Below are 25,511 nucleotides of genomic sequence, written 5' to 3'. Positions count from 1 at the left end.
CGCAGGTGATGCTCTAACCGCTGAGCCAAACTGGCCAGGGCTAGATAAGTATTGTTTTTATCCATTCTGCCACCCTATGTCTTTTTTACAAAGTTTTATTGTTATTATTATTATTATCTTTTTAAAATTTATTTTTCAATTACAATTGACATACAGTATTATTTAGTTTCAGGTGTACAACATAGTGATTAAATATCTATATAATTTACAAAGTGATCAACCCAATAAGTCCAGTATTCATTTGACACCATACATAATTACAATATTATTGACTATATTCCTTATACTGTATATTACATCTTTATAACTATTTTTATAATTGGCAATTTGTACTTCTCAATCCCCTTCATCTTTTTTTTTTTTTATCCTCACCCGAGGACACTTTTCCCATTTTTTGCACAGATAGAGTGGGAGGGAGAGAGAGGAAGAGAGAGAGAGAGAAACATCGACGTGAAAGGGACACATCGAGTGGCTGCCACCTGCACGACCAACCAGGGCTGGGGACAAACTGCAACCGAGGTACGCGCCTTAGCAGGAACCGAACCCGGGTCTCTCAGGACCGCAGGCCGACACTCTAACCGCTGAGCCAAACTGGCCAGGGCCCCTTCATCTTTTTAAAAAATATATTTATTGGTATTTTTAGAAAGAAAGGGAGAGACAGACAGAAAAATCAATGTGAGATATACATCGTTGGTTGCCTCCTGCACGCCCCCTACTGGGGATCAAGCCTGAAACCTCTGCATGTGCCCTGACTGGGAATGGAACTGGGACCTCTCAGTCCATGGGTTGCTCAGTCCACAGCCACACTGGCTGGGCCCTATCATCTTCATCTTTTTCACCCATGCCCCCAACCTCACTCATTTGGCAACCATCAATTTGTTCTCTGTATCTATGAGTTTGTTTCCGTTTTGTTTGTTCTTTTATTTTGTTTTTAGATTCCACATATAATAAGTGAGTTCACATGGTATTTATCTGACTTACTTCACCTAGCATAATACCCTCTAGGTCCATCCATGATATAACAAATGATAAATTTCATTTTTTAAAAAATGTTTTTTATTGATTTTGGAGAGAGAGGAAAGTAGAGAGAAAGAGAAACATCAATTGGTTGCTTCCTGATGTTCCCCAAGCAGGGATCGAACCTGAAACCTGGGTATGTGCCCTGACCAGGAATCAAACCTGCCACCTTTTGGATATGGGACAGCACTTCAACCAACTTAGCCACACTGGCCAGGGCAATAAATTTTATTCTTATGGCTGAGTAATATTCCATTCATCTATCAGTGGACACATAGGTTGATTCCATATCTTATCTATTGTAAATTTTATTGCAATGAACATAGGGTTGCATAAATCATTTCAAATTAGTGTTTTGGATTTCTTTGGATAAATACCCAGAAATGGAATTGATGGGTCATATGGTTTTTCTACTTCTAATTTTTAAGTAACATTTATGCTGGTTTTGACAGTGGCTGCACCGATTTACAATCGCACCAACAGTGCACAAGGGTTCCTTTTTCTCCACAATACCGCCAGCACTTGTTTGTTGATTTATTGATGACAGTCATTTTGAGAAGTGTGAGGTGATATTTCATGTGGTTTTAATTTGAATTTCCCTGATCATTAGTGATGTTGGGCCTCTTTTCATATATCTGTAGACCATCTGTATGTACTCTCTTGAGAAATGTCTAATAGGTCATCTGCCCATTTTTAAATTGGATTTTTTTGCTATTAATTTTTATGAACTCCTTATGTATTTTGGATATTAAGCCCTCATCAACTGTATCATTGGCAAATATCTTATCCTATTCAGTAGATTGCCTTTTTTCTTTTTCAATCCTTACCTGAGGATATTTTTCCATTTATTTTCAGATAGAATGAGTGGGAGAGAAAGGGGGGGAGAGAGAGGGAAACATCGATGTGCAAGAGACACATCGATTGGCTGACTTCTGCATAACCCTGACCAGGGCCAAGGACCAAACCGCAACCAGGGTAAGTATCCTTGACCGGAGTCAAACCCAAGACTCTTCAGTCCATGGGCCAGTGCTTTGACTGCCGAGCCAAACCGGCCAGGACATTAGATTGCCTTTGCATTTTGTTGATGGTTTCCTTTGCTGAGCAAAAACTGGTTTCATGTAGTTCCATTTGTTTGTTTCTCTTCTCTGGAGAGATATATCCAAAAAATATTACTAAAGTGATATAAAGAATGTACTGCCTATGTTTTCTTCTAGAAGTTTTCTGGTTTCAGGACTTACATTTAAGTCTTCAATCCATTTTGAGTTCATTTTTGTATATGGTATAACAAAGTGGTCTAATTTCACGTTTTTTTGCATGTGGCTGTCCAGTTTTTCAATGTTATTTACTGAAGAGACTGTCTTTATCACATTGTATATTCTTGCCTCCTTTGTTATAGGTTAATTGACCATATAAGGATGGGCTTATTTCTGGACTCTATTTTTATGTGTGTCTGTTTTTATGCCAGTACTATGCTATTTTTATTGCCATAGCCTTGTAGTATAGTTTGACATCAGGGAGAATGATACCTCCAACTTTTTCTTTTTTCTCAAATTGCTTTGGCTGTTCATGGTCTTTTGTACTTTAGTTAAGAGTACTTATTCTAATTCTGTGAAAAATGCCATTGGTATTTAATAGGGCCTGCATTGAACCTGTAGATTCCTTTGGGTGAGAAGGGCATTTAACAATGTTAATGCTTTCTATTCTTGAGCACAGTATATTCTTCCGTATCTTCTTCAATTTCTTTCTTCTGTGTCTTTTAGTTTTCCAAGTACAGGTCTTTCACCTACTTGGTTAAATTTATTTGTAGGTATTTCATTCTTTTTGATGTGATTATGAATGGGATTATTTTGTTAATTTCTCTTTGTTCATTATTACAGTATAAAAATGCTGAATAAATTTCTGAATATTAATTTGTATCCTGGTACTTTGCTGAATTTATTTTAATAGTTTTTTTTTTTTGAATCCTCACCCGAGGACATTTTTCCATTTTTTGTTCAGACAGAGTGGGAGGGAGGAAGGGAGAGAGGGAGGGGGTGGGATGGGGAGAGAAGCATTGAAGTGAAAGGGACACATCGAGTGGCTGCCACCCGCACAACCAACCAGGGCCGGGGACAAATTGCAACCGAGGTACATGCCCTTAGCGGGAACCAAACCTGGGTCTCTCTGGACTGCAGGCCGATGCTCTAACCACTGAGCCAAACCAGCCAGGGCTATTTAAATAGTTTCTTGATGGAATCCTTATGATTCTCTAGATACTCTCATGGCATCTGCAAATAATGATGGTTTCACTTTTTCCTTTCCAATTCAGATGCCTTTTCTTTCTTTTTCTTGTCTGATTGCTGTGCCTGGGACTTCCAGAGCTATGTTGAATAAAAAAGATGGAAGTGTTCCTGATCTTTAACAAAAAAGCTCTAGGCTTTTCACCATTGAGTATAATGTTAGCTGTGGTTTGTCATATATGGCCTGTAGTATGTTGAAGTACTATATTCCCACTTAGAGTTTTTATCATAAATCGATTTTAGATTGTCAAATACTTCTCCTGCATCTATTGATATGATCATATGAGTTTTATCCTTCATTTTGTTTATGTGGTGTATCATGTTGATTTGCAGATACTGAACCAGCTTTGCATCCTGGAAATAAATCTCACTTGATCATGATATAGGACCTTTTTAAAGTATTGCTGAATTCAGTTTGCTAATATTTTGTGGAGGATTTTTGCATCTGTATTCATCTGGGATATTGGCCTATAATTTTATTTTTTTTGTGTGTGGTGTCTTTCTTTGGTTTTGGTATCAGGTAAAGAGCTGGCCTTCCCTTCTCTTCAGTTATTTTGATATCATTTGAGAAGGACAGGTATTAGTTCATCTTTGAATGTTTGGTAAAATTTACCTGTGAAGCTATCCGCTCCAGGGCTTTTTGTTGGTAGTTTTTGGATTGTTGATTCAATTTCATTAGCAGTTTTTGGTCTGTTCATATTTTCTGATTCTTTCTGTTTCAGCCTTGGAAGATTATATGTTTTTTGTAATTTATCCATTTATTCCAGGTTGTCCAATTTGTTGGAATGTAATTGTTTGTAGTTTTCCCTTACAATCCTTTGTATTTTTGTGGTGTCACTTGTCACTTCTCTTTTATTTCTGATTTTATGTATTTGGTTCTCTCTCTCTTCTTCTTGATGAGTCTGACTAAAGATTCGTCAATTTTGTTTATATTTTCAAAAACCAGCTCTTTGTGTCATTGATCTTTCCTATTTCTTTTTAAGACTCTATTTAATTTCTTTCAGCTCTGATCTTTATTGTTTCCTTCCTTCTACTCACTTTGGGCTTTTCTAGTTCGTTTTTTTTTATCCTCACCCAAGGACATTTTCGGATAGAGTGGGAGGGAGAGAGAGAGAAACATCGATGTGAAAGGGACCATCGAGTAGTTGCCACCCGCCCAACCCAACCAGGGCTGGGGACAAACTGCAACTGAGGTACATGCCCTTAGCGGGAACTGAACCGGGTCTCTCGGGACCGCAGGTCGACGCTCTAACCGCTGAGCCAAACTGGCCAGGGCTCTAGTTTCTTTTGATGTAAGGCAGTGGCTTTCAACTTTTCATCTCACGGCAACATATAAACTAATACTAAAATTCTGTGGTACCCCCCCAAAATATATAGGTATAAAAAGTAATTAACTACACTTTTTTGCTCCAAAGCCTTATTTATTTATTTATTTATTTATTTATTTTATCCTCACCAGGGGACATTTTTCCATTTTTTTGTTCAGATGGAGTGGGAGGGAAAGAAAGGAAGAGAGAGAGAGAAACATCGACGCGAAAGGGACACATCGAGCGGCTGCCACCCACACGACCAACCAGGGCCAGGGACGAACTGCAACCGAGGTACGTGCCCCTAGCGGGAACCGAACCCAGGTCTCTCTGGACCGCAGGCCGATGCTCTAACCACTGAGCAAAACTGGCCAGGGCTATTATGATTATTTTTTTATCCTAACACGAGGACGTTTTTTTGCATGTATCTTCAGACAGAGCAGGGGGGAGAGAGGGGGGAAGAGAGAGAAACATCGACATGAGACACATCAAGGGGTGGCCACCCACACGACCCCAACTGGGGTGGGGACACTGCAACCAAGGTACGTGCCCTTAGTGGGAACCAAACCTAGGACTCTCTGGTTTGCAGGCCGATGTTCTAACATCTGACCGGCCAGGGCATCCAAAGCCATCTTTTTTTTTTTTTTTTTAAATACTTGTATATAAGGATTTCTGGTATCAAGAATGAACCAATCAGATGCAACCTTATTATATGACATGACCAATAAGATGCAACTCAATAGAGTATGATCTATATATTTATGGTTTAAGAAAGGGCATTCACACCAGACCGTTGTTATTATTTTAGCCTTCGCTAATTTTATTTGACAACCTAAGGGAAAAGAGATCAGTGCCCCCTGACTAAATAGTCAGTAATTGCATCTTTTAAAAATTCTTATGGCAGCCCTGGCTGGTGTGGCTCAGTTGGCTGTTGTCCCGTGCACTGAGAGGTCACTTGTTTGATTCTCAGTCAGGGTACATGCCCCATTTGTGGGTTCGATATCCAGTAGGGGGTGTGCAGGAGGCAGCTGAGCAATGGTTCTCTCTCATTGATGTTTCTCCCTCTCCTTCCTCTCTCTCTAAAATCAATAAAAAACATATTTAAAAATAATTCTTGTGGCATAGCAGTGTATGCTGGTCATGGGAGGAGGCAAGCACAAGGTTTATATACTCCACCATCTTTTTTTTTTATCCTGACCTGAGGATGTTTTTCCATTTATCTACAGATAGAGTGGGAGGGAGGGAGGGGGAGACAGAGAGAAAAAGAGAGAAACATCAATGTGAGAAAGACACATTGATTGGTTGCCTCCTGCATGACCCTGACCAGGACCGGGGACCAAACTGCAACTGAAGTACATGCCCTTGACTGGAATCGAACTTGCAACTTTTGGTCCATGGGCCAATGCTCAAACCACTGAACTTAACTGGCCAGGGCCATACTCCACCATCTTGACTGGAAATCCAACCTATGTCTTCTGATTGGACTTAGTCCATTCACTTTTATTGATAGGTATATGAGTATTGCCATTTTGTTAACTTTGTTGTGGTTTTCTCTGTTGCTTTCTTCTTCTCTTGAGCTCTTTTCTTTTTATTTATTTTCTTTAGCATTTTGTTTGGGTTCCTTTCTCTTTATTTTTATTTTTTTGGTATTTTTGTAGGATTTTGGTTTGTGGTAACAAGATTCATATATATATTCATCTATATAAAGTCTTCTGTTAGCTGATAAACTTTTAAATTCAAATGCACTCTTTCTTTCTTTCTCTTTCTTTCTTTCTTTCTTTCTTTTCTCTCTTTCTTTCTTTCTTTTCTCTCTCTTTCTTTCTTTCTCTTTTCTCTCTCTCTCTCTCTCTCTCTCTCTCTCTCTCTCTCTCTCTTTCTCTCTCTCTTTCTTTCTTTCTTTTATCCTCACCCGAAGATATTTTTCCATTTTTTGTACAGATAGAGTGGGAGGGAGAGAGAAGAAGGGAGAGAGAGAGAGAAACATCGATGTGAAGGGACACATCGAGTGGCTGCCACCCGCACGACCAACCAGGGCCGGGGACAAACTGCAACCAAAGTACGTGCCCTTAGCGGGAACCGAACCCAGGTCTCTCCGGACTGCAGGCCGACGCTCTAACCACTGAGCCAAACCGGCCAGGGCTCAAATGCACTCTTAAAACACTATCTCTTTACTCCCCCTTCACGCTTTATGTTCTTCACATCATGTTTTTTATCTTTTTGTTTTGTTTACCCTCTACTTATTATAGTTATAGTTACTTTCGATGCTTTTGTTTATTTTCATAGTTTTTCTAAGTGGTTGATTCACTGTGTTCATTATATATTTGCTGTAATAGTATGATTTATTTATTTCCTGGTTTCTCATTTATGGTTATGGTGTTTTTTGACATAAAAAAACATTTAAAAAAAATTTTTTTTTTGGTAGGTGCCCCTAGCGGGAACCAAACCTGGGACTGGTCTGCAGGCCGACGCTCCAACCACTGAGCCAAACTGGCTTGGGCTAAAAAACATTTTTATCATTTCTTGTAAATCCAGTTTAGTTGTGATAAACTCCCTTAGTGTTTACTTGTCTGGGACACTCTGGATCTCTCCTTCAATTCTGAATGATAACCTTGCTGGACATTGGTTGTGTTCCTTTCTTTCAGCACTTTAAATATGTCTGCCACTCCCTTCTGGCCTGTAAAGTTGCTGCTGAGAAGTCAGCTGACAGCCTTATGGGGTTTGCCTTGTATGTTACTTGTTTCCATCTAGTTGCCATCTTGTTCTTTATTCTTAACCTTTGCCATTTTGTTGTTGTTCACCCAAGGATATTTTTTCTATTGATTTTTTTTTTTAATTTCTTGGCTGCAAATGTGAGCTATTTTCCTTTATTGATTTTAGAGAGAGAGGAAGGGAGAGGGAGAGAGAGAAACATCAATGAGAGAACATCAATCAGCCACCTCCTGCACGCCCCCCACTGGGGATAAGGCCCATAACCTGGGCATGTGCCCTGACTGGGAATCGAACTGGGGACCTCTTGGTGACACTCAACCACTGAGCCACACTGGCCGGGCCCATTGATTTTTTTAGAAGAGTGTAGAAAGGAGGGGTGGGGAGAGAGAGAGACATTGATGTGAGAGACACATGATTGGTTGCCTCCTGCACATGCCCTGACCAGAGCCAGGGACTGAACCTGCAAGCCAGATATGTACCCTTGACTGGGAATCAAACTCACAGCCCTTTGGTGTGTGGGCCGACACTCTAACCACTGACCCACACTGGCCAGGCAACCTTTGCATTTTAATTGTACTAGGTCTTGCTGTGGGCCTTTTTGGATTCATCTTCTTTGGAATTCTCTGAACCTCTGACACCTATTTTCTTCCCCAGATTAGGAAACTTTTCAGACATTATTTCTTCAAATATACTTTCTGCCTCCTTCTTTCTCTTCTTTCTGAAAACTCTATAAAGCAAATGTTATAGTGCTTGATGTTGTCCCAGAGGTCCCTTATATTTTTAAAATTATTTTTTCATTTTGCTGTCCTGATTTGGTGATTTCCACATTTTTTCTTTCCAGTCCTGTATTAACTAATCTGTTGTTGATTCCTTCTAATGTATTTTTTAAAATTTTTATTTATTGATTAAAGAGAGATCAACTGTTGTTCCATTTATTTATGCAGTCATTGGTTGATTTTGTATGTGCCCTGACCAGGGATCAAACCCACAACCTTGAAGTATTGGGATGACACTCTAACCAACTGAGCTACCCAGCCAGGACCCCCCCTAATGTATTTTTTTCATTTTGGTTATGATGTTCTTCAGCTCTGATTCGTTCATTATTATACTTTCTAACTCTCTGTCGAAGTTCTGGGTACCTCTATCCGATAATCTCAAGTTTTTTGAGCATCCTTATGACCATTTCTTTCTTTTTTTCTTTTTTGGTACATGCCCCTAGCAGGAACTGAACCTGGGACTCTCTGGTCCACAGGCCCACGCTCCAACCACTGAGCCAAACCGGCCAGGGCTGACCATTTCTTTTCTTTTCCAGGCACATCATTTACCACCATTTCACTAAGTTTTTTTTGTTTAAATTTTTCTCATTTCTTCATTTGGAGCATATTCTTGTCTCCCCATTTTGTTTGACTTCTGTGTTTCTTCCTATGAGTTAGATGAAGTAGCTATGTCTCCCAGTCTTGAGAAAGTGGCTTCCGTGTTGACTGTGTGCTGCATGACTTGGTAGGCCAGTTCTAACCAGGGTGGGCACGTGCAGTGCCTGGTATGCCTCCTGACCAGAAGGAACAGGTACCAGGCATGGTAGTCTGGTGTACCCACACATGCAGTAGCTCCTTATTGTTCCGGCTGTCCTCTGCCAGAACAGAGTCACTGTGGGGCAGCCTTATGTGTGTGCCTTTCCTTGCCCTCCTGACCTGGGCAGGGCTGCCAGCTATGCATGGCCCACCCTGTTACTTTGTTGTCCAAGCCAGGTCTGACCAGTGTCATTGGCAACCCTACCACTTCCACTTTCTCTGGACAAGGCGGCTGTGTGTGCACGTACTGCACTTTGCTCCTCTTGCACTTTCTCTGGGAGTTCCACACTTTGGATGGGGCAAACGTGAGTGTGCACTGCAGCTCTGTGCTAGTTCCGCACTTTCCCTGGACGGGGCGTCCCATGTAGTCATGCAGGTACTGCAGCACTTTGCTAATTCTGCACCTTCTGGTGAAGCAGTCCTGTGCATGCGCACGCACCTTGCTTCTCCAGCGGGAGTGGCTGTGGATGCACTGTAAAGCACTACAGGTCAACCAAAGCCCCTGGCTGGAATTCCCACCGCCTTATCCAAGCACAGGAGAAATGTCAACAATGGTACTGTGGTTCCTCTGGTTCTGTAGAGTTCCCTCAGCTCCAGAGAGCTGTTGCTTCTCTGTGTTCTCTGGTTTGTCCTGCAAAAGCTGTTCAATTGGCCCTCAGTTGCCTCTCAGGAGGAATGGCCCTAAATACAGGTGTACATTCTGTTCTTGGGAGGCAGCAAGCTCAGCACCTTCTTATGCCACCATTTTGGACTTGTCTCTACACTAAAAATTTTAAATTTGAAATAGTACATTTTTCATTTCTATAATTTCTATTTAGTTATTTTTTAAGGTAGCTTTCTTCTGTCATATATCTATAATAATTTTAAATGATGTCTCTATTTCATAATTCCATTATCTAAAGTCCTTGGGGGTTTAATCTTGGCATTTATTGCCTTCTAACTCTTTCTGATGGTGAGTTGTTTCCTTGTGTTCTATAATTTTGAATTGTGAGCTCAACATTGTTGTTGTTGTTTTTAAAACTGTGTCTCAGGATTGTTTTTTTTAATCCTTACCCTAGGACATTTTTCTATTTTTTGTTCCAATAGAGTAGGAGGTAGAGAGAGAGAGAGAAACATCGATGTGAAAGGGACACATCAAGTGGTTGCCACCCACACGACCCAACCAGGGCCGGGGACAAACTGCAACCGAGGTACGTGCCCTTAGCAGAAACCGAACCCAGGACGCTATGGACCGCAGGCCGACGCTCTAACCGCTGAGCCAAACCAGCCAGGACTCCTTGTGTGACCTTTAAAACGGAAGTACCTTGGTCACAGAGACCAGGAATTATCTTTACTCTGAGGCAGTCACAGCATCAACCACACATCATACTACTCTTATTTCCTTTGGTGCTGGCCCCTGAGGTTTACTCTTTAAACCTTTAGCACAATCTTTAGTCAGCCATATAGTTCAAAGGGTGTTTACCATGTTTTAGCCAGCATTCCTCACAACTGTAAACTAAGGCTCGGCTAATTATCTTGTTTGCTGGAAATGGAAGTGTAGAAACAAACTTGACCGTCTTCTGTCATTTTTTTTTTTTACATTGTCATCAAAACTGAACATGATGCTCCAGTTCTGTTGTCTAATCACTTTAGAACACTACCTCATCATCTGGGCACTACTTATCCACCAGATGTTTTTCTCAATTAAATTACATCACATTATTATGTGCAACATTTTATAAATAAGGAAACTGAAGCATGTCAGCCTGAGGTCACACAGCAAGGACCAAGACCAGATCTTTCCATTGTCAGCTTTGGAATAAGTCTCTAATGTGTCAGGAAAGAGAAGATAAAGATCTAAGGAAATATTTAACAAGCACCTCCGATGTGCCAGCTCTAGAATATGAGATACTGGACAATGGCCGTATAACACAAGACAGGTCTTATCCCAGTTGAATAGATGAGGGAAATTAAAGCTCAGAAAGGTTAAATCACTTCCTTAAGGTTCTTCCTTAGCATTAGAGCTAAATTGACTACAAAAAACCCCCAATTTTCTTCCTTCAACACCAGGGACCAGCAGCTTACTCTGTAAAAGGCCAGATAGTAAACATTTTAGGCTGTGCAGGCCACATGGCCTCTTCACTGCTGCAGTGTAAAAGCAGACAGTGGGGAACACAAGAATGAGCATGGCAGCATTCCCAAAAACTATTTTAGAATTGAAATTTGAATTTCATAGAATACGTCACAAAATATTATTCTTTTGATTTGTTTCAATCATGTAAAAATATAAAATGCATTCTTAACTCACAGGCCACACAAAAGCAGGCAGCAGGCTGGATGAGGCCCATGAACAAATGGTTTGTCAGCCCCAGCTCTGCACTATACACCTTCTGCGAAGTGACGTTCTCCAACGTCTTTGTTTCAAATGTCCCTTTACTAGGCCAGCAAAGGCAAGGGGAACAGAGGGGCACAGGTTCTTTCTGGACTCTCGGCGACTGAGGGGACTGTTGCTGGACAGCCCCTCACACTTACAGCAGCAACATGCAGTTGTGGAAATGTCTTGTTTCAATGTTAAATGTTTTTTTTCATGTTTATTTTAGCCTATCTTCAAAATTAAACTATAAGATCATTTAGGAAAGATGACTATCTTCTTTTTAAATTTCCTTTAATGTTTAATAGTCTATGTACAGTAGGTGCACAATAAGTATTAACTGATGAATATTAGTCAAGTATTATCCTTATTTCATTCACAGATTGTTAGGTAGTCAATGGGTATAATATATAAGTAATTCAATGAAATGAAAAATATAAACCCTGGCCGAGTAGCTCAGTTGGTCAGAGCGTGGTTGAGCGTGGTCCCGATACACCAAGGTTGTGGGTTTGATCCCTAGTCAGGGCATGTACAAGAATCAACCAATAAATGCATAAATAAGTGGAACAACACATCAATGTTGCTCTCTCTGTCTCTCTCCTTCCCTCTTGAAAAATAAAAAAGCATCTATTAACAAAAAAGAAAACAATATAGAAGTCAGGCTATTTGTATGATTCAACTGAACAAAATAATCATTTCCTTTTAATTTACTAAAAAGAGACAATTATGAAAAATATTTCTTGGCCCTACCTTTTTGTCCCAATAGTTAGAGCATTTGCATGTGAATACTAAGTCTGACATTCCTTTCTTCCCTAGAACCACTTTGGAGATCTGGATGGTGGCCACTACACTGCTTTCTGCAAGAACTCAGTGACCCACGCCTGGTTTAGCTTTGATGACACAAGAGTCAGTGAGATTCCAGATACATCAGTTCAAACCGCGACAGCGTATCTCCTGTTCTATAGCTGCCAGCCCTTTTCTATACCTATAGAAAAATGCAAGAGCTAGGAAAATGGTGTTTCCTGAAAGTTGCAAAACAAGCAATCAGAAACTGGTACTTAAGTTTTGCCTAGTAATTAAATTCTTGCAACTTACTTGCATCACTATTTTTCTTTCTGGCATATTATGCAACTTATATAAGTCTATAGCCAAGAAGATGGGTCCTGGCACAGTGAAAAAGGCAGCATGAAAATAAATAATGCAATGCTAATGCATGGGGGCCTTCTAAGCACTGCAGATTATGTAGTGAGTGTAGGCTTCAAAACTCCATGTTTGCCCTGGCCGGTTTGGCTCAGCGGTTAGAGCGTCGGTCTGAGGTCCCAAGAGACCCGGGTTCGGTTCCCGCTAAGGGCATGTACTTGGGTTGCAGTTTGTCCCCAGCTCTGCTTGGGTCGTGCGGGTAGCAGCCACTCGATGTGTCCCTTTCACATCGATGTTTCTCTCTCTCTCCCTCCCACTCTATCTGAATAAAAAAATGGAAAAATGTCCTCGGATGAGGATAAAAAAAAAAAAAAAACTCCATGTTTATTAGGGTGGATTTTTATCATAAAGTATCTCATTATTATATATATGTGTACTTTTATATATATCCAACAAATTATTTTCCAAAGATACTTAATGGAACAAAAAGACTTTTGTTCTAGTGGTTCTGTGACCTTAAGAATGTGAAGGGAAAACATTTAATTGCTCAGATAATTTAGCCAAAAAAACTGTCTCTTAGACTAATTGCCGAACATGAAAAACTGTCAGTGTCACAATTCAAAACGCATCCTTTCATCTTCTTGGAAGTACAGTAATGGTGCTATCTTTCAGAAGCACCTTTAGAATCTTTTTATAAGTAGTGTTTTAACTGACTTCATGTATAGCAACTGAGTCCCTGAGGTAAAGGATAAATTCTAAGCTTCTCTCTTCCTTTCAATGCATCTCTGTAAAGATGTGGTGCACAATGCAGCTCACTTTGCATTATGAACCACATGCCCGACTCCTACTCCTTTTCATCTTAATCCTAAGAATTCTAGTCGTGATAGAATGTGTCTAGGTATATCTTACTATGACTCCCAACTCTGAGAGACCTAAGTGCTATATACAGTTCCTGGTCAAGTTGGAGAAAGAGTGGAATTGAGTCCTGATGCTAACAAGGTAGGTAAACTAAATTTTAAGCTAATGTAGTGGGATAAAAAGTATGTGTGTGTGTATAAAACCTATAGTTAGTTCTATTCCTGTATTTGATAATATAAAATTAAAGACAGAACACTTAAAAGGTTTTAAATTATTTTTCTCATTAAGATTTTAATGTAGGTGTAAATGAAAATTTTCATTTTAGAAAATTAAAGAAAAGTTTCCATTTATTTTTTTAGAATGATTTAGTGCACAAGTACAGCCCAAAGCCAAAAGAAAAATAGCTTTGTCCTGTCATTTCCCTAAGAAAGCACTGAAGTTACTCAGAATAGGCCAAAAGGAAAAAAAGGCAATCCCTTGAGTTCTAGATTTCACGAAAGGACCACATGATACTATATACATCGATTTGATGTGCAAGTGTGCAATAAATATATACACATACATTCCTATCTGCTTTATATCATTCTAGAGTGTTCATAGATGAAGCTGAGATTTAGAAATGTGAAAAGGCCATAACAGTGAAAATGAAAATAAAGGATACAAGGGTTTTTAGACCAGTAGAATAATGCTTAGCTAGTTACTTTGGAACAAACTAAAAAAGTTATTATGGAATAAATGGTACCTCTAAGAAGTGCTGAATGCAATATTGTTAAATGTTATTAGTTGGGTTTTTGATAATAGCCCTGACCTGAAAGACATGGTGATGGTGACACAGCTCTCACTGTCTCAGAATCCTCTGAATGGCAGCTGTAAGCTGTCCAGTATCTTTATAAGCATTTCAAGAGCTGTGTTGCTCAGCCATTTAAAAGACAACTAGTTTATAACCTACTTCCTCTTATGTGGCTATATCAGTTGCTCGTGGTCCCAAGGAAGTATAAAAGAGGATATAAGCTGCTGAAGATTTCACAGAAGACACGGAGATATCAGAAACTTCATGATCATCAAATTTAAACCATCGCTGTCTTGCTGCATTTTTACAATAGGCAGTGTAGTGGCCTCCATCCAGTCCACCATAGTGATTCTGTGCCAAACAAAAGAGAAAAGTCAATTCAAATTGAATTATTTAAAATATGTCAATAATTTCAAAGCTTTATGTTGTTCTTACTTGCCTATGACATAAGAAACCATTTGAAACTTTTTATTTTTAGTTTGCTTTGAAAGAAAAATTATTTGGTTCAATGACATACTTACTGAAACAGAAAACAAGTTGTATTTCTTTAAACTGTTCTTTGGACCAATAACATACTGTGACAAGTCAAGATTTTCTAAAGGAAAGTCCACAGATGTCTGTAATTTTTGCTTCCACCTCCCATCATAGGAAAAACTGCAAAGCCAAACATTAAAGCAATTATTATAGGACAGATGAAAGACATCAGAATGAACCCTAATTCATTTGTTAACAACCTAGACTTTTATCCAAGAACACAAAATTCATTTCAATCACACACTCAGACTTTTAGTAGTGGAGGGATATTTGGCACATTTGGTTTCATTTCTATTTTACAAATGAGGAAAACAAGGCACATAGATATTAAATGGCTTGCCCAAGGTCAAACAGCTAGAAGGGCAGAGGTAAGGTCACTCCTTGATCCCTGGTCTAGCTAGAATTGTTAGATGCATCCTCTAAAAAAATAAACAGTTATAAAAACCCACATTTATACTGCTAATCACTAACAAAGTACTGAGGAAAGAGAGGAGAGCTGCTCTAGAGTGAAGCTTGCACTTTTGGAAAAACTAGAGCAGGAAACTGCAAGCAGGTAGACTAGTGATCAAAATAAATCACTGCGTTATCCTGGCACACACTGCTTATTTATTTATTTAAAATCCTCAGCCGAGATTTTTCCATTAATTTTTTAGATAGAGTGGGAGGGTGGGAGAGAGAAACATTAGTTGGTTGCTTCCCAGACAACCTAACTGGGTCCAGGGATCAAACCTGTAACTTCATTCCATGGGCTGATGCTCTAACCGCTGAGCCAAACAGGCCAAGGCCACACTCTGCTCCTTTAAATACCAAAATACTGGTAATACTGGTGTTTTGGTTGGTGTAATATGGTTATTTCAGAACTATTTTTAAAAAACCTGAATTCTGAACCATTTATATTTTTAGATATTCTCCAAGAGTAATATGCAGCATTAAAAATTTTTAACAGAACAAGTGTGTAATTATTTGTATCTATACCTCGTCCTCAAGAAGAAAAGTACAACTGATAGAAATTTTCTGTTAGAAAATTTACACAAGAGGAATCTGAACATGTCAGTGTTCAAATGAACATAACTGCCTAAGAAGATGAAACAAACATGAAATAGAAATGCTTTCTTTGAAACAAAAATTATAGCTCTCAATAAAAAAATGAAATTTCCTTTTTAAAAGTTTTTCCAAAAAATGACTCAAAGTTACCATTCCACAGATGGATTACATAAAGACAAAGAATCAGAGTAGAAGACCTGAGACATATTTTACAACTCCCTCTCATTATTACTTCAACTACGATAGGCAGATCTTTTTCACTGGCTTGAAAAATCTGGAGAGAACTATGTCTGCACTCAAAAATGTCATCTTAAAATTGTACCTTTAAAATATCACTTTAAAAATCATATAGTCGATTTTTAGCATGAGATTTAAATCTTTTGTTTATTATTTGAATGATACAAATTTTATGTGCTAATATGTTTGAGTTACGTAACATTTTAATACATTTTCACTTGTTTTGCAATGACTTAATTTTATGTTGAAATACAATAATTTAGTTTAATTGATTTTTGAAGGCAGAATTACATGAAAGAGTGGTGCTATCATTTTGCTTTGTTATATCCCAACCAGATAATCTTCCTTGATTATGCATCCTTAGCAGGCAGTACAACAAAGTAACTCAGATAAAGGATTTAGAATTCCTTCATCTAAACTGTACTAAACAGGTAGAAAAATGTGTGCTTTTTACCGTTTCAGATGCACTAAAAGCACAGGTGGCAACTTCCAGATTTCTATCTTTTTTAGAGAATCCCTTCGAGCTCTGCAATGACTGCAGTAAAACCTGTTGTTATCTGTGAGTTTTTCTTCTTTGGAAAATAACCTAAGGCAATCCTGGAGGGCAAAAAGAATAGTAGATACTCATTAATTCACTTCTTTAACACGGAATCACTGAGCATCTATTTAGTAAGTTACTCTGCCTGGCATGAAGGAAACACCAGTAAAAGAGAACAAAACAGTCCCTGCCCTCATAAAGTTTATGATCTGGGGAGGAATGCAGACCAGAGCCCTAACCTGACAACAGTGTGGGGATGCTGCCTGTGGTGACAGGAAGCAGCACTGTGTCTTCCGAGAGCCCATCCACCTGGGGGATCAGGGACGTCTTACTGGAAGAAATGACATCCTCAAGAAAGCTAACTAGAGATCAACAAGTGATCTAAATCACATTGCTGCTGTGTGGAAAACAGGACATTTGACACCCCCATGTAAAGCAAATTCTTATAAAAAGCAGACCTAAAGTCAACATATAATTTTCCATATTAACTTTAAAAAGACCTATTATTTATCAACTCCAAAAGAATATTTAATAAGAAAACATCTTTAAAAGAGAAAAAATTCTTTTTTGTGGAAATTTTTTTCTAATCTACATAGGCCTAATTAAAATAATTCATGTGTGAGTTTTACCTATAGCCTGTTTATAGGGGTAAAAAAAATTGCTGAATAAAGTATATCTCTATATGCACATACACAGCATTTTTATTCAGCAACTTATTTTCTCTCAATCATAAACTTACCTGTAATGTACATTTACTAGTGGATGCTAGTGGTAGAGACAAGTACATGAAGGCCTCAAATGTCCTAGACTTTCTGTGACAGGTGAGGCACTGTACTGTGGATTTGAACTGACCCTGGAAAAGTGCAACAATAATAGATTCATTGAGCTGCTTGTGTTTCTGCCAAGCGCTTTCTGCTGCTTTAAAGTCATCAAGATGATCATTATTTTCTTCTTTATGTCGCTTTCGATTATCAGCCTGGAAATAAGATTATTTAAACTCTGTATTAATATCTCAAAGTCAACATTAAAATATAAAAATACAAACACTTTGTAGATTTAGAAACACTTTTGGAGTTCTAATTTCAAAAGCAGTACAAAAAAATTCTAACCAGAAAACACTCCCCAGAAACCGAAAACCCACTTTATCAAAAGGGTGTGACTTGTTGGAATTGCTTAATAAAATTTTATTTAAAAAGCTGAAAAATCTGGCTTTAAAAACACATGCTACATGTAGCTGGAACTACAACTAGACAGATATTATTCTGTTGTCCTGGTCTCAGGGATGAACACATACAATACATATATTCACATATGTATGTATATGTATGTACAGAGGACAGTTTGGTGCTAAAAAGGAGCCAGTATTCAAACAGATTTGCCATTTATGTAGAGATACATGCCTCAGTAACAACTTTTCACATGAGTTATTTGTGGTTACATGGAGCAACTTATTTTAGAAAAAAGTGTTAAGAATAAGAATGTAATATAATAATACATAAAGAATATAATACATATAATATGCAATAATATGTAGTATATAAATGTAATAAAAAAGATGTTCAGGCTGTCTATAGCTTATCTTTTATAAAACCATATGTTTATAATTTCCCTTTCACATACACATGGGTCACAAACAGTATTTCTAACAACTACTTTAACATTTATAAATTTCTCACAATAATACAACCTGGTAACATTTTAGTGAGTAAATATAAATTTTAACTACTGTTCAAATACTGGGCCTATCAGATAGGTGTTTCATAGTTCCATGCTTTAGTACTAAGTCACTAGATGTGAATAAACTAGCACTGAACAATCACCAACTATAATTTTAAATTGCTATAAAAATGATTCCAGTGTTTAGCAATCCTAAAGAACCTTTGCAAAAAATAAAAATTCTTACTTTATTTAGATCTTCATGGAGACCGTCCATTAGGAACAGAAGCAGTTCTTGTGAATCTTGCTGGCTGTATCCTGCAAACTGGTCATTGATCTTCCCAATGGTGATTTTAAAGTCTTTCGGACTGATGTACCTGTACTGTCCTGTCCACAGTGCTTTCATGATTATGCCAAATTCTTCCGCCACTTCACCTTTATGCCCCAACAAATTTGACCTTGGCAAATAAAGTTATAAACAAGCAATAAAGGAAATTGTAAGAAGTCAACGTAGAGCCTGACTGGTGTGGGTCAGTGGACTGTTTTCCCATGCACCAAGAGGTCGCTGGTTTTATTCCCAGTTGGGACACATGCCCTGGTTGTGGGTTCAATTCCCAGTAAGAAGCAGCCGATGGATTATGTTTCTATCTCTCTCTCCCTCTCCCTTCCTCTCTAAAACCAATAAAAAATAAAAGTGTATTTTTAAAAAAGTCAAGGTACCGTGGGATCCTGATGTCAGCATTAAACTATAAACATACTATGACTCTACACTAAAATACTTTTTCACAGGTTTATTAACAAATACTCATCTGAATCTTACTTTGAACACCCTTCCAGCTGGCTTCTTTTTGGCTGTCAGCCCTGCCCTGTCTCTTCCTCATCAACAGGCTCCAGCTTGTCTGTGAGGTTGTCTCTTGCATTGCTCCTTTCCTGTATGTCCTTGAGCTATCAGAAGCTTTTCTCTACATTTTTCTAAAGAATAAAGGTATTTTCCCCTTTCCTAATCTGACTTCTCTGGAAGGAGGTGGGTGGTTACATCACTCTTTGACTATTATATTGCAAAAAGTAAGACATTTCTTTACCTGTTAATATCATCCTGATAACAGTTTCGGTTGAAATAATCAGCCAAATGTGGAGCATTACATAGGCACTGCAGTATTGAGTTCATGTAACAAGTATTTCCTAAATTACGAAGTCCGGTGAGAGCTGGTCCAGATCCTCCAAACACAGGATTGAGGTTCCGAATCTTAGAAGCAGAAAGCCTTGTGATCTCAGCTTTAGGGTAGCATGTTGGCCTGAGAAGAAAAAGCAAATGAGATGTCTTAGAATGCACAGCATGTGGAAATAAGGTTTAAATTACAAATGGCAGCAAACTCCAGCATGTGTACCACAATACACAGTAGTCTTGTTAAGTGTTAATAAGTTAGCTCTTAAGGTACTAGGTCTTATAGAACACTTACTATCTAGGTGGCCCATATTCTGTGACCCTCCCATTGAAACAAATACCATTAACCTCTTTTGTGGGTCCATGGTTCTTACAGACATCCTGAGATAGATTCTCTGGCTTCTCAAGAACAGGTAGAGTCTTCTAGTAAAGAAGGCTCTTTTAAATTCGTTTAAATGATTCTGGGAAGTTCAGTATTACCAAATGTTGAACTCAACAGGATGCCAAAAAAGGAGTAAAACACACACACAGGGGCAGGCAAAAGTAGGTTTACAGTTCATATGGAAAACACATCAATAAATAATACAAGAATAAACACTGTTTTGTGTACTCACAACTGTAAACCTATTTTCCCCATCCTGTACATTCCTGTGGAGTAGATCAATGGAGAGAAAGGTTATTTGGGTACTATTCCCTAAAGCTGAGAGCTGTGCTGACAAATACGGTAGCCACAGGTGGCTATTTAAATTTAAAATAAAATAAAAAATTCTGCTCCTCAGTTACACTAGCCACTATCCAAAGTGGCCACGACCATACTGGACAGCACAGATATAGAACATTTCTTTTTTTTTATCCTCACCCGAGGACATTTTTCCATTTTTTGTTTGGATAGAGTGGGAGGGAGAGAGAAGAAGAGAGAGAGAGAGAGAGAGAGAGAGAGAAACATCGATGTGAAAGGGACACATTGAGTGGCTGCCACCCGCATGACCAACCAGGGCCAGGGACAAACTGCAACTGAGGTACGTGTCCTTAGTGGGAACCGAACCCGGGTCTCTCTGGACCACAGGCTGACGCTCTAACCGCTCGGCCAAACTGGCCAGGGCAGATACAGAAAATTTCTATCAAACACGCCTACTGCACAGCACTAAGCTAGCCAGTGCTTCCCAAGACTTTGTTACTTAGGATATTTGATTTATATGTGGAACTTCTACAACTACAACAGCACTGAGAAAAATCTTAACTGGTAGGTCTTTCTTTGATTATTAACCCTAATCATTAATATTTCCACCCTGAAAGGAATATTGAGAATACAATGAACTATATTTCTATTGTTTTTCTTTACATTGTGCTCAGGTGAATGCACTCATGTACTCTTTCTCTGTTCAATATATATAAAAATACATAAAGTGCATATGTCTTTAAAACTGTCAAATTAACAAACTTGATTAAGAATGATGATGCAAGAATGAATTATATCTGATCAGTTTTTTTTGTTTTTTTTTTAATCCTCACCCAAGGACATTTTTCCATTCTTTGCACAGATAGAGTGGGAGGGAGAGAACGAAAGAGAGAGAGAGAGGGAAACATCGATGTGAAAGGGACACATCGAGTGGCTGCCACGCGCACGACCAACCAGGGCCGGGGACAAATTGCAACCGAGGTATGTGCCCCTAGCGGGAACCGAATCCGGGTCTCTCCGGACCGCAGGTGGACGCTCTAACCGCTGAGCCAAACCGGCCAGGGCTATAGCTGATCAGTTTTAATAGTGAGCCCTAAAATCTGTAAATAGATTTACAGATTAAAAAAAAATCTCCAGCTCAGCCAGTGTGCCTCAGTGGATTGAGTGTCATCCCATGGACTGAGAAGTTCCAGTTCAATTCCCAGTCAATACACATGCCCGGGGTTGTGGGCTCGATCCCCAGTAGGGGTGTGTGCAGGAGGCAGCCAATGGTTGTTTCTCTCTCACATTGATGTTTCTATCTCTCCCTTTCTCTCTCTAAAAAAATCAATAAAAACATTTAAAAAAAAATCTCCAAGTTCCCAATTGGTAGGGTTAAGTTCTCATGAGAAAAATGTATTAACTACATATTTGGGAAGTATTACCAAAGAGGTCAAAAAGCCTAGTTGGAATTCTTTAGCAACTGAGAGGGTATATATTATAAACAGAAAAACACATCACTTCTCTGCCTTTTGCTAAGATCAAGTGTAGTATCTGTTCTTATCAGTTTAGTAAACAGAAAAACAAAGCCATTTATTTACACTTCCAAAAGTGGACTTAACTATTATCTCCTTATAACCTTATCAATCACAAGCCAGGAACATTATTCAAAAAGGGATTAAAGCCAGGAACACATCTAATGAGATACTGTTTGGGGAAACATATATGAACCTATGGATTACTATTTGTGAATAGAATAGCAGAAATGCAATGAAGGAAAAGGGAACAGGATAAGGATTAGTAGCTGACACAGTATAATGCTCATTATTTTAATACTATATAAGTTTGCTCCCATAATACTGGCTGACTTAAAAAAGTTCTAGGTAGTCATAATATATATACCTTTATATCCACATGAATACTTATAATAGTCTTCTCTGACATATTTAAGTTAGTAACTGGGAAAAAGACCAAAGACATTTTAATCCAGGAATTTATTCTTTCTGCTATGGTAAATAACAATGGTTGGTATAGCCATCCACAGAAATTCTGACTCCCTGACATAAATAAGCTGATATGTTTAGAATAGTTTTCAAATAAAACAAATTTTTCTAGTTTTAGGAGTTGGGATAAACTTACTTGTTTTCCCGATTCACTGTTGGAGTCGCTATAGACTTCCTCTTCTCTTCCTCCTGGACGGCCTGGGTTATATCTGGAGAGGAGTAGGAGCGCTTCAGCTTGGAGGGCTCCCTCTCCCGCTCAGCAGGAATCTGTGGCTTGGCTCTATGAGTTGGAGGGGTGGGAGGAGGTGCAGATGAAGGAGCCATCTCCGGTGGATACACATGAACAGTGTTGGTAGGTGAATGATAATAACGAAAAGTTCCAGTGATTGGGTCAAGAAACTTAGTTGGAAAAAAACAAAAAAACAAAAAACAGGTAAAAAAACAATGACCATTACATGAACAAAAAAAATCACTCAAAAGTATTTGTTAAATTTGCTTTTGGGTTAAAACAATTGAATAAATGGTGAAAATCACTTCTATAATTAAGCTTTCAAAGCACTTTAGGTTTTAAAGTAATACACTGTTTCTAAATGACAAATGCCAGGAATGCTCATATATTATAGCCAGTATCTCGGATTGGATACTCAGAAATCTAACCCTGCTGTAATTAGGGTAATGAACTAGATCCTCCATAATGAAGAAACAGAACTGAGTGCATTAGAGAAGATGTAGAATAAAAAAAAAAACCTTTTTAAAAAAGAACACAATGATCATGTTATTTACTTCTGTGCTAATTTTTAGTTTTACCTTTGCCCAGCCTAAAGGCAGTCCTGGTATGATCCTCCCCATTTCTTCACTTCGTGCTCTTGTCAAAGGCTCTCGAGCCTAGTTTATTTAAAAAAGAAAAAGAAATATCTGATTTTCTAATTAAATTTTGTCATATACAAATTTAAGCTGCTTGTACCAGAGAACCAAAAGCCTTGTGTTGGCTACCCTTAACATAATATATATTATATGTGTGTGTATGTATGTGTGTATGTGTGTGTGTGTGTGTGTGTATGTATGTGTATATATATTTACATATGTTTTTATTGATTTTAGAGAGAGAGGAAGGGAGAGGAAAAAACACTGATGTAAGAGAGAAACTTTGGTTGCCTCCCACACATACCCTGATGATCAAACCTGCAACCTGGGTATATGCCCTGACTGAGTTGGTGACCCCTCTGTGCGTGAGATGATGCTCAACCAACTGAGCCACCCGGACTGGGCTACCCTTAATATTTTAAAAATAAGTTCAGCCCAGCTGGGGTGGCTCAGAGTACTGAGCATCGTCCCATGGACTGAGAGGTGCCGGTTCCATTCCTGATCAGGGTACATGCCCAGGTTGCAGGCTTGATCCCCAGTGAAGGGCATGCAGGAGGCAGCCAATCGATGTTTCTCTCTCACATTGGTTTCTATCACTCTCTAAAAAATCAATAAAACACATTTAAAAAAAGTTAGAAGATGAATTATATCTGTTTTCTCAAAGTCCAAATATCACAGGAAGAGGAAGAGAAGGGTGTGTGTTCAAGCCTATGATAGTGGTCTTTAAAAGTTTCTTTAAAAAACAAAAACACAAAGATAAAACCACTTCTAGTTATCAACCCAGAAGAAATGAAAACATATTTCCATACAAAAACTTGTATGCAAATGTTCACAGCAGCATTATTCATGACAGCCCCAAAGTAGAAGCAATCCAAAAGTCCATCAATTAATGAATGAATAAAATGAGGTATACCCACACAAGGGAATACCACTTAGCAATACAAAGGAATAAACTACTAATACATGCTATAATAGATGAATCTTAAAAAAGTATGATAGGTGAAAGAAGACATATGCAAAAGACTATAAATACACACACACACACTATAAAATAACTTCATTTATATAAAATGCCAGGAGACAACTCTATGGAGAAAGTAGAAGGTTGGGCTTATGGGTGGGAAGAGGGAATGACTACAACTAGGCACAGAAATCTTTTTGGTGTGATGGAAATGTTCTAAAGTTTGATTGAACGAATAATTTTTTCTCAACTTTGAACTGAAATCACTGAACTGTACACTAAATTGGATGAATTTTATGGAATGCATATTACCCTTAAATAAAGCTAAAAACAAAGGGAAAAATGCCACAAAAAAGCCTACATATTTCAAACACTGTAATAAAATATAAAGTTTATACCTTAACCATTTTAAATGTGCAGTTAAGTGGCATAAGTATATTCACATTGTTGCACAACCAATCTCCACAACTCTCTTGATCTTGCGAGACTGAAACTCTATACCCATTTAAACAACTGTCCACTCCCCGCATCTGTGGACTTGTGGCAATCCCCACTCTAATTCCTGTCTCCATGAATTTGATTTCTCTAGGTTCCTTATATAAACTAAGTAACAGCTTGTCCTTTAGTGACTGGCTTATTTACTTAGCATAACAACCTCAAGATTTATCCATGTAGTAGCATATGTCAGAATTTCCTTCCTTTTGAAGGCTAAGTAATATTCTACTGTTTGTACATACCACATTTGTTTATGCATTCACCTGCTGATGGATAGATACTTGGGATGCTTCCATCTTTTAACTACTGTGAATAATACTGCTATGAAAAATGAATGTATAAATATCTCTTTGAAGCTCTGCTTTCAATTTTTTAGGGTATAGATCCAGAAGTAGAATTGCTGGATCATATAGTAAGGCCTAAGTCTTTTAATTTCATAAAATGAATAGAATATACTGTTGTACTTTAAATAGGAAGACAAATAGCATGTAATCATGTAAAATCTAGCACAAATCAGCTACCAGAGGTAGCCAAGATTCTCTCAAAGAGTAGATCTTAAGATGGTGAATGAGAAAGGAGGAGGGTAATGGGAGGAAAACGAGGGGACATCTGTAATACTCTCAATAAAGATTAAAAAAAAAAAAAAAAAAGATGGAGAATGAATGACAGGATAACGATAAACACATGGTATATTATAATCCATGTTTTATTCCCACCCAAGGAACTACTACTTACTTTATTTCTTTCAGTGTCTTCTGTATTCTCTCTAAAAGTTCCAGTCTTTAGAATTCCACTTTCTGGCTGTCCTTTAATCTTTACAGGCTGTAATAGTATTAAAATTTCAGAAGTGAAAACAAACAAACAAAAAACAACCTTGAATTTTCCTCCAGTGTACTATCACTATATATGTATATATACCTATGACTAGGTAATACAAGCAAATCCTTCAGACTAAAAATGTAAAAGGATAAAAAACTGAGGCTTCTGAAAAGTTTATACCATTTTATTGTCAAAGTAGATTTTTTTCTATACTTAATTGGATTTTTAATTTTAAAAATTGTTGAAAGTATTACAGATGTCTCCCCTTTCCCTCCACTGACCCCCTCCACTTCAATTCTGCCCTTCCCCCTGCCTTCATTGCACTGTTGTCTATATCCACTGGTTATGCATATATGCACAGAAGTTCTTTGGTTAATCTCTTCCCACCCTTCCTCCCCCATTTCCTCTGAGATTCGTCTGTTTCCTGCTTCCATGTCTCCGGATCTATTTTGTTCATCAGTTTATTTTGTTCATTAGATTCCAGATATAAATGAAATCATGTGATACTTGTCTTTC

General features: G+C 38.2%; 2 protein-coding genes and 1 pseudogene across 7 annotated transcripts in view; 2 read left to right on the top strand and 1 right to left on the bottom strand.

The window, feature by feature from the left end:
• The window catches only part of USP50 (ubiquitin specific peptidase 50), a 59,564-nt gene extending 47,275 nt beyond the window's left edge, over positions 1–12,289 (top strand). Inside the window, exon 8 of the mRNA XM_036240672.1 lies at positions 12,050–12,289. Coding sequence (XP_036096565.1) covers positions 12,050–12,241 — 192 coding nt within the window. The 3' untranslated portion in view covers positions 12,242–12,289. The remainder of the gene's footprint in view (positions 1–12,049) is intronic.
• A 1,213-nt stretch (positions 12,290–13,502) lies between these two features.
• Positions 13,503–25,511, bottom strand: part of USP8 (ubiquitin specific peptidase 8) — a 60,321-nt gene continuing 48,312 nt past the window's right edge. For 5 of the 6 annotated variants that reach the window (XM_036266147.1, XM_036266176.1, XM_036266185.1 and 2 more), the window contains exons 13-21: positions 24,912–24,998; positions 22,664–22,741; positions 21,993–22,255; positions 19,113–19,325; positions 18,278–18,488; positions 17,114–17,350; positions 16,291–16,433; positions 14,543–14,675; positions 13,578–14,372 (exon numbers count right to left, since the gene is read on the bottom strand). In XM_036266147.1, the coding sequence (XP_036122040.1) occupies positions 14,187–14,372; positions 14,543–14,675; positions 16,291–16,433; positions 17,114–17,350; positions 18,278–18,488; positions 19,113–19,325; positions 21,993–22,255; positions 22,664–22,741; positions 24,912–24,998 (1,551 nt within the window). In that variant the 3' untranslated portion in view covers positions 13,578–14,186. Of the gene's footprint in view, positions 14,373–14,542; positions 14,676–16,290; positions 16,434–17,113; positions 17,351–18,277; positions 18,489–19,112; positions 19,326–21,992; positions 22,256–22,663; positions 22,742–24,911; positions 24,999–25,511 lie in introns of all 6 variants that reach the window. The other variant, XM_036266165.1, reaches the window with a different exon arrangement.
• Positions 21,370–21,479, top strand: LOC118620989 (annotated as a pseudogene).

This window comes from Molossus molossus, unplaced genomic scaffold, assembly GCF_014108415.1.
Source record: "Molossus molossus isolate mMolMol1 unplaced genomic scaffold, mMolMol1.p scaffold_m16_p_1, whole genome shotgun sequence".
Lineage (NCBI taxonomy): Eukaryota > Metazoa > Chordata > Mammalia > Chiroptera > Molossidae > Molossus > Molossus molossus.
Note: the sequence above shows the minus strand (reverse complement) of the source record. Positions and strands in the feature narration are given on the sequence as shown.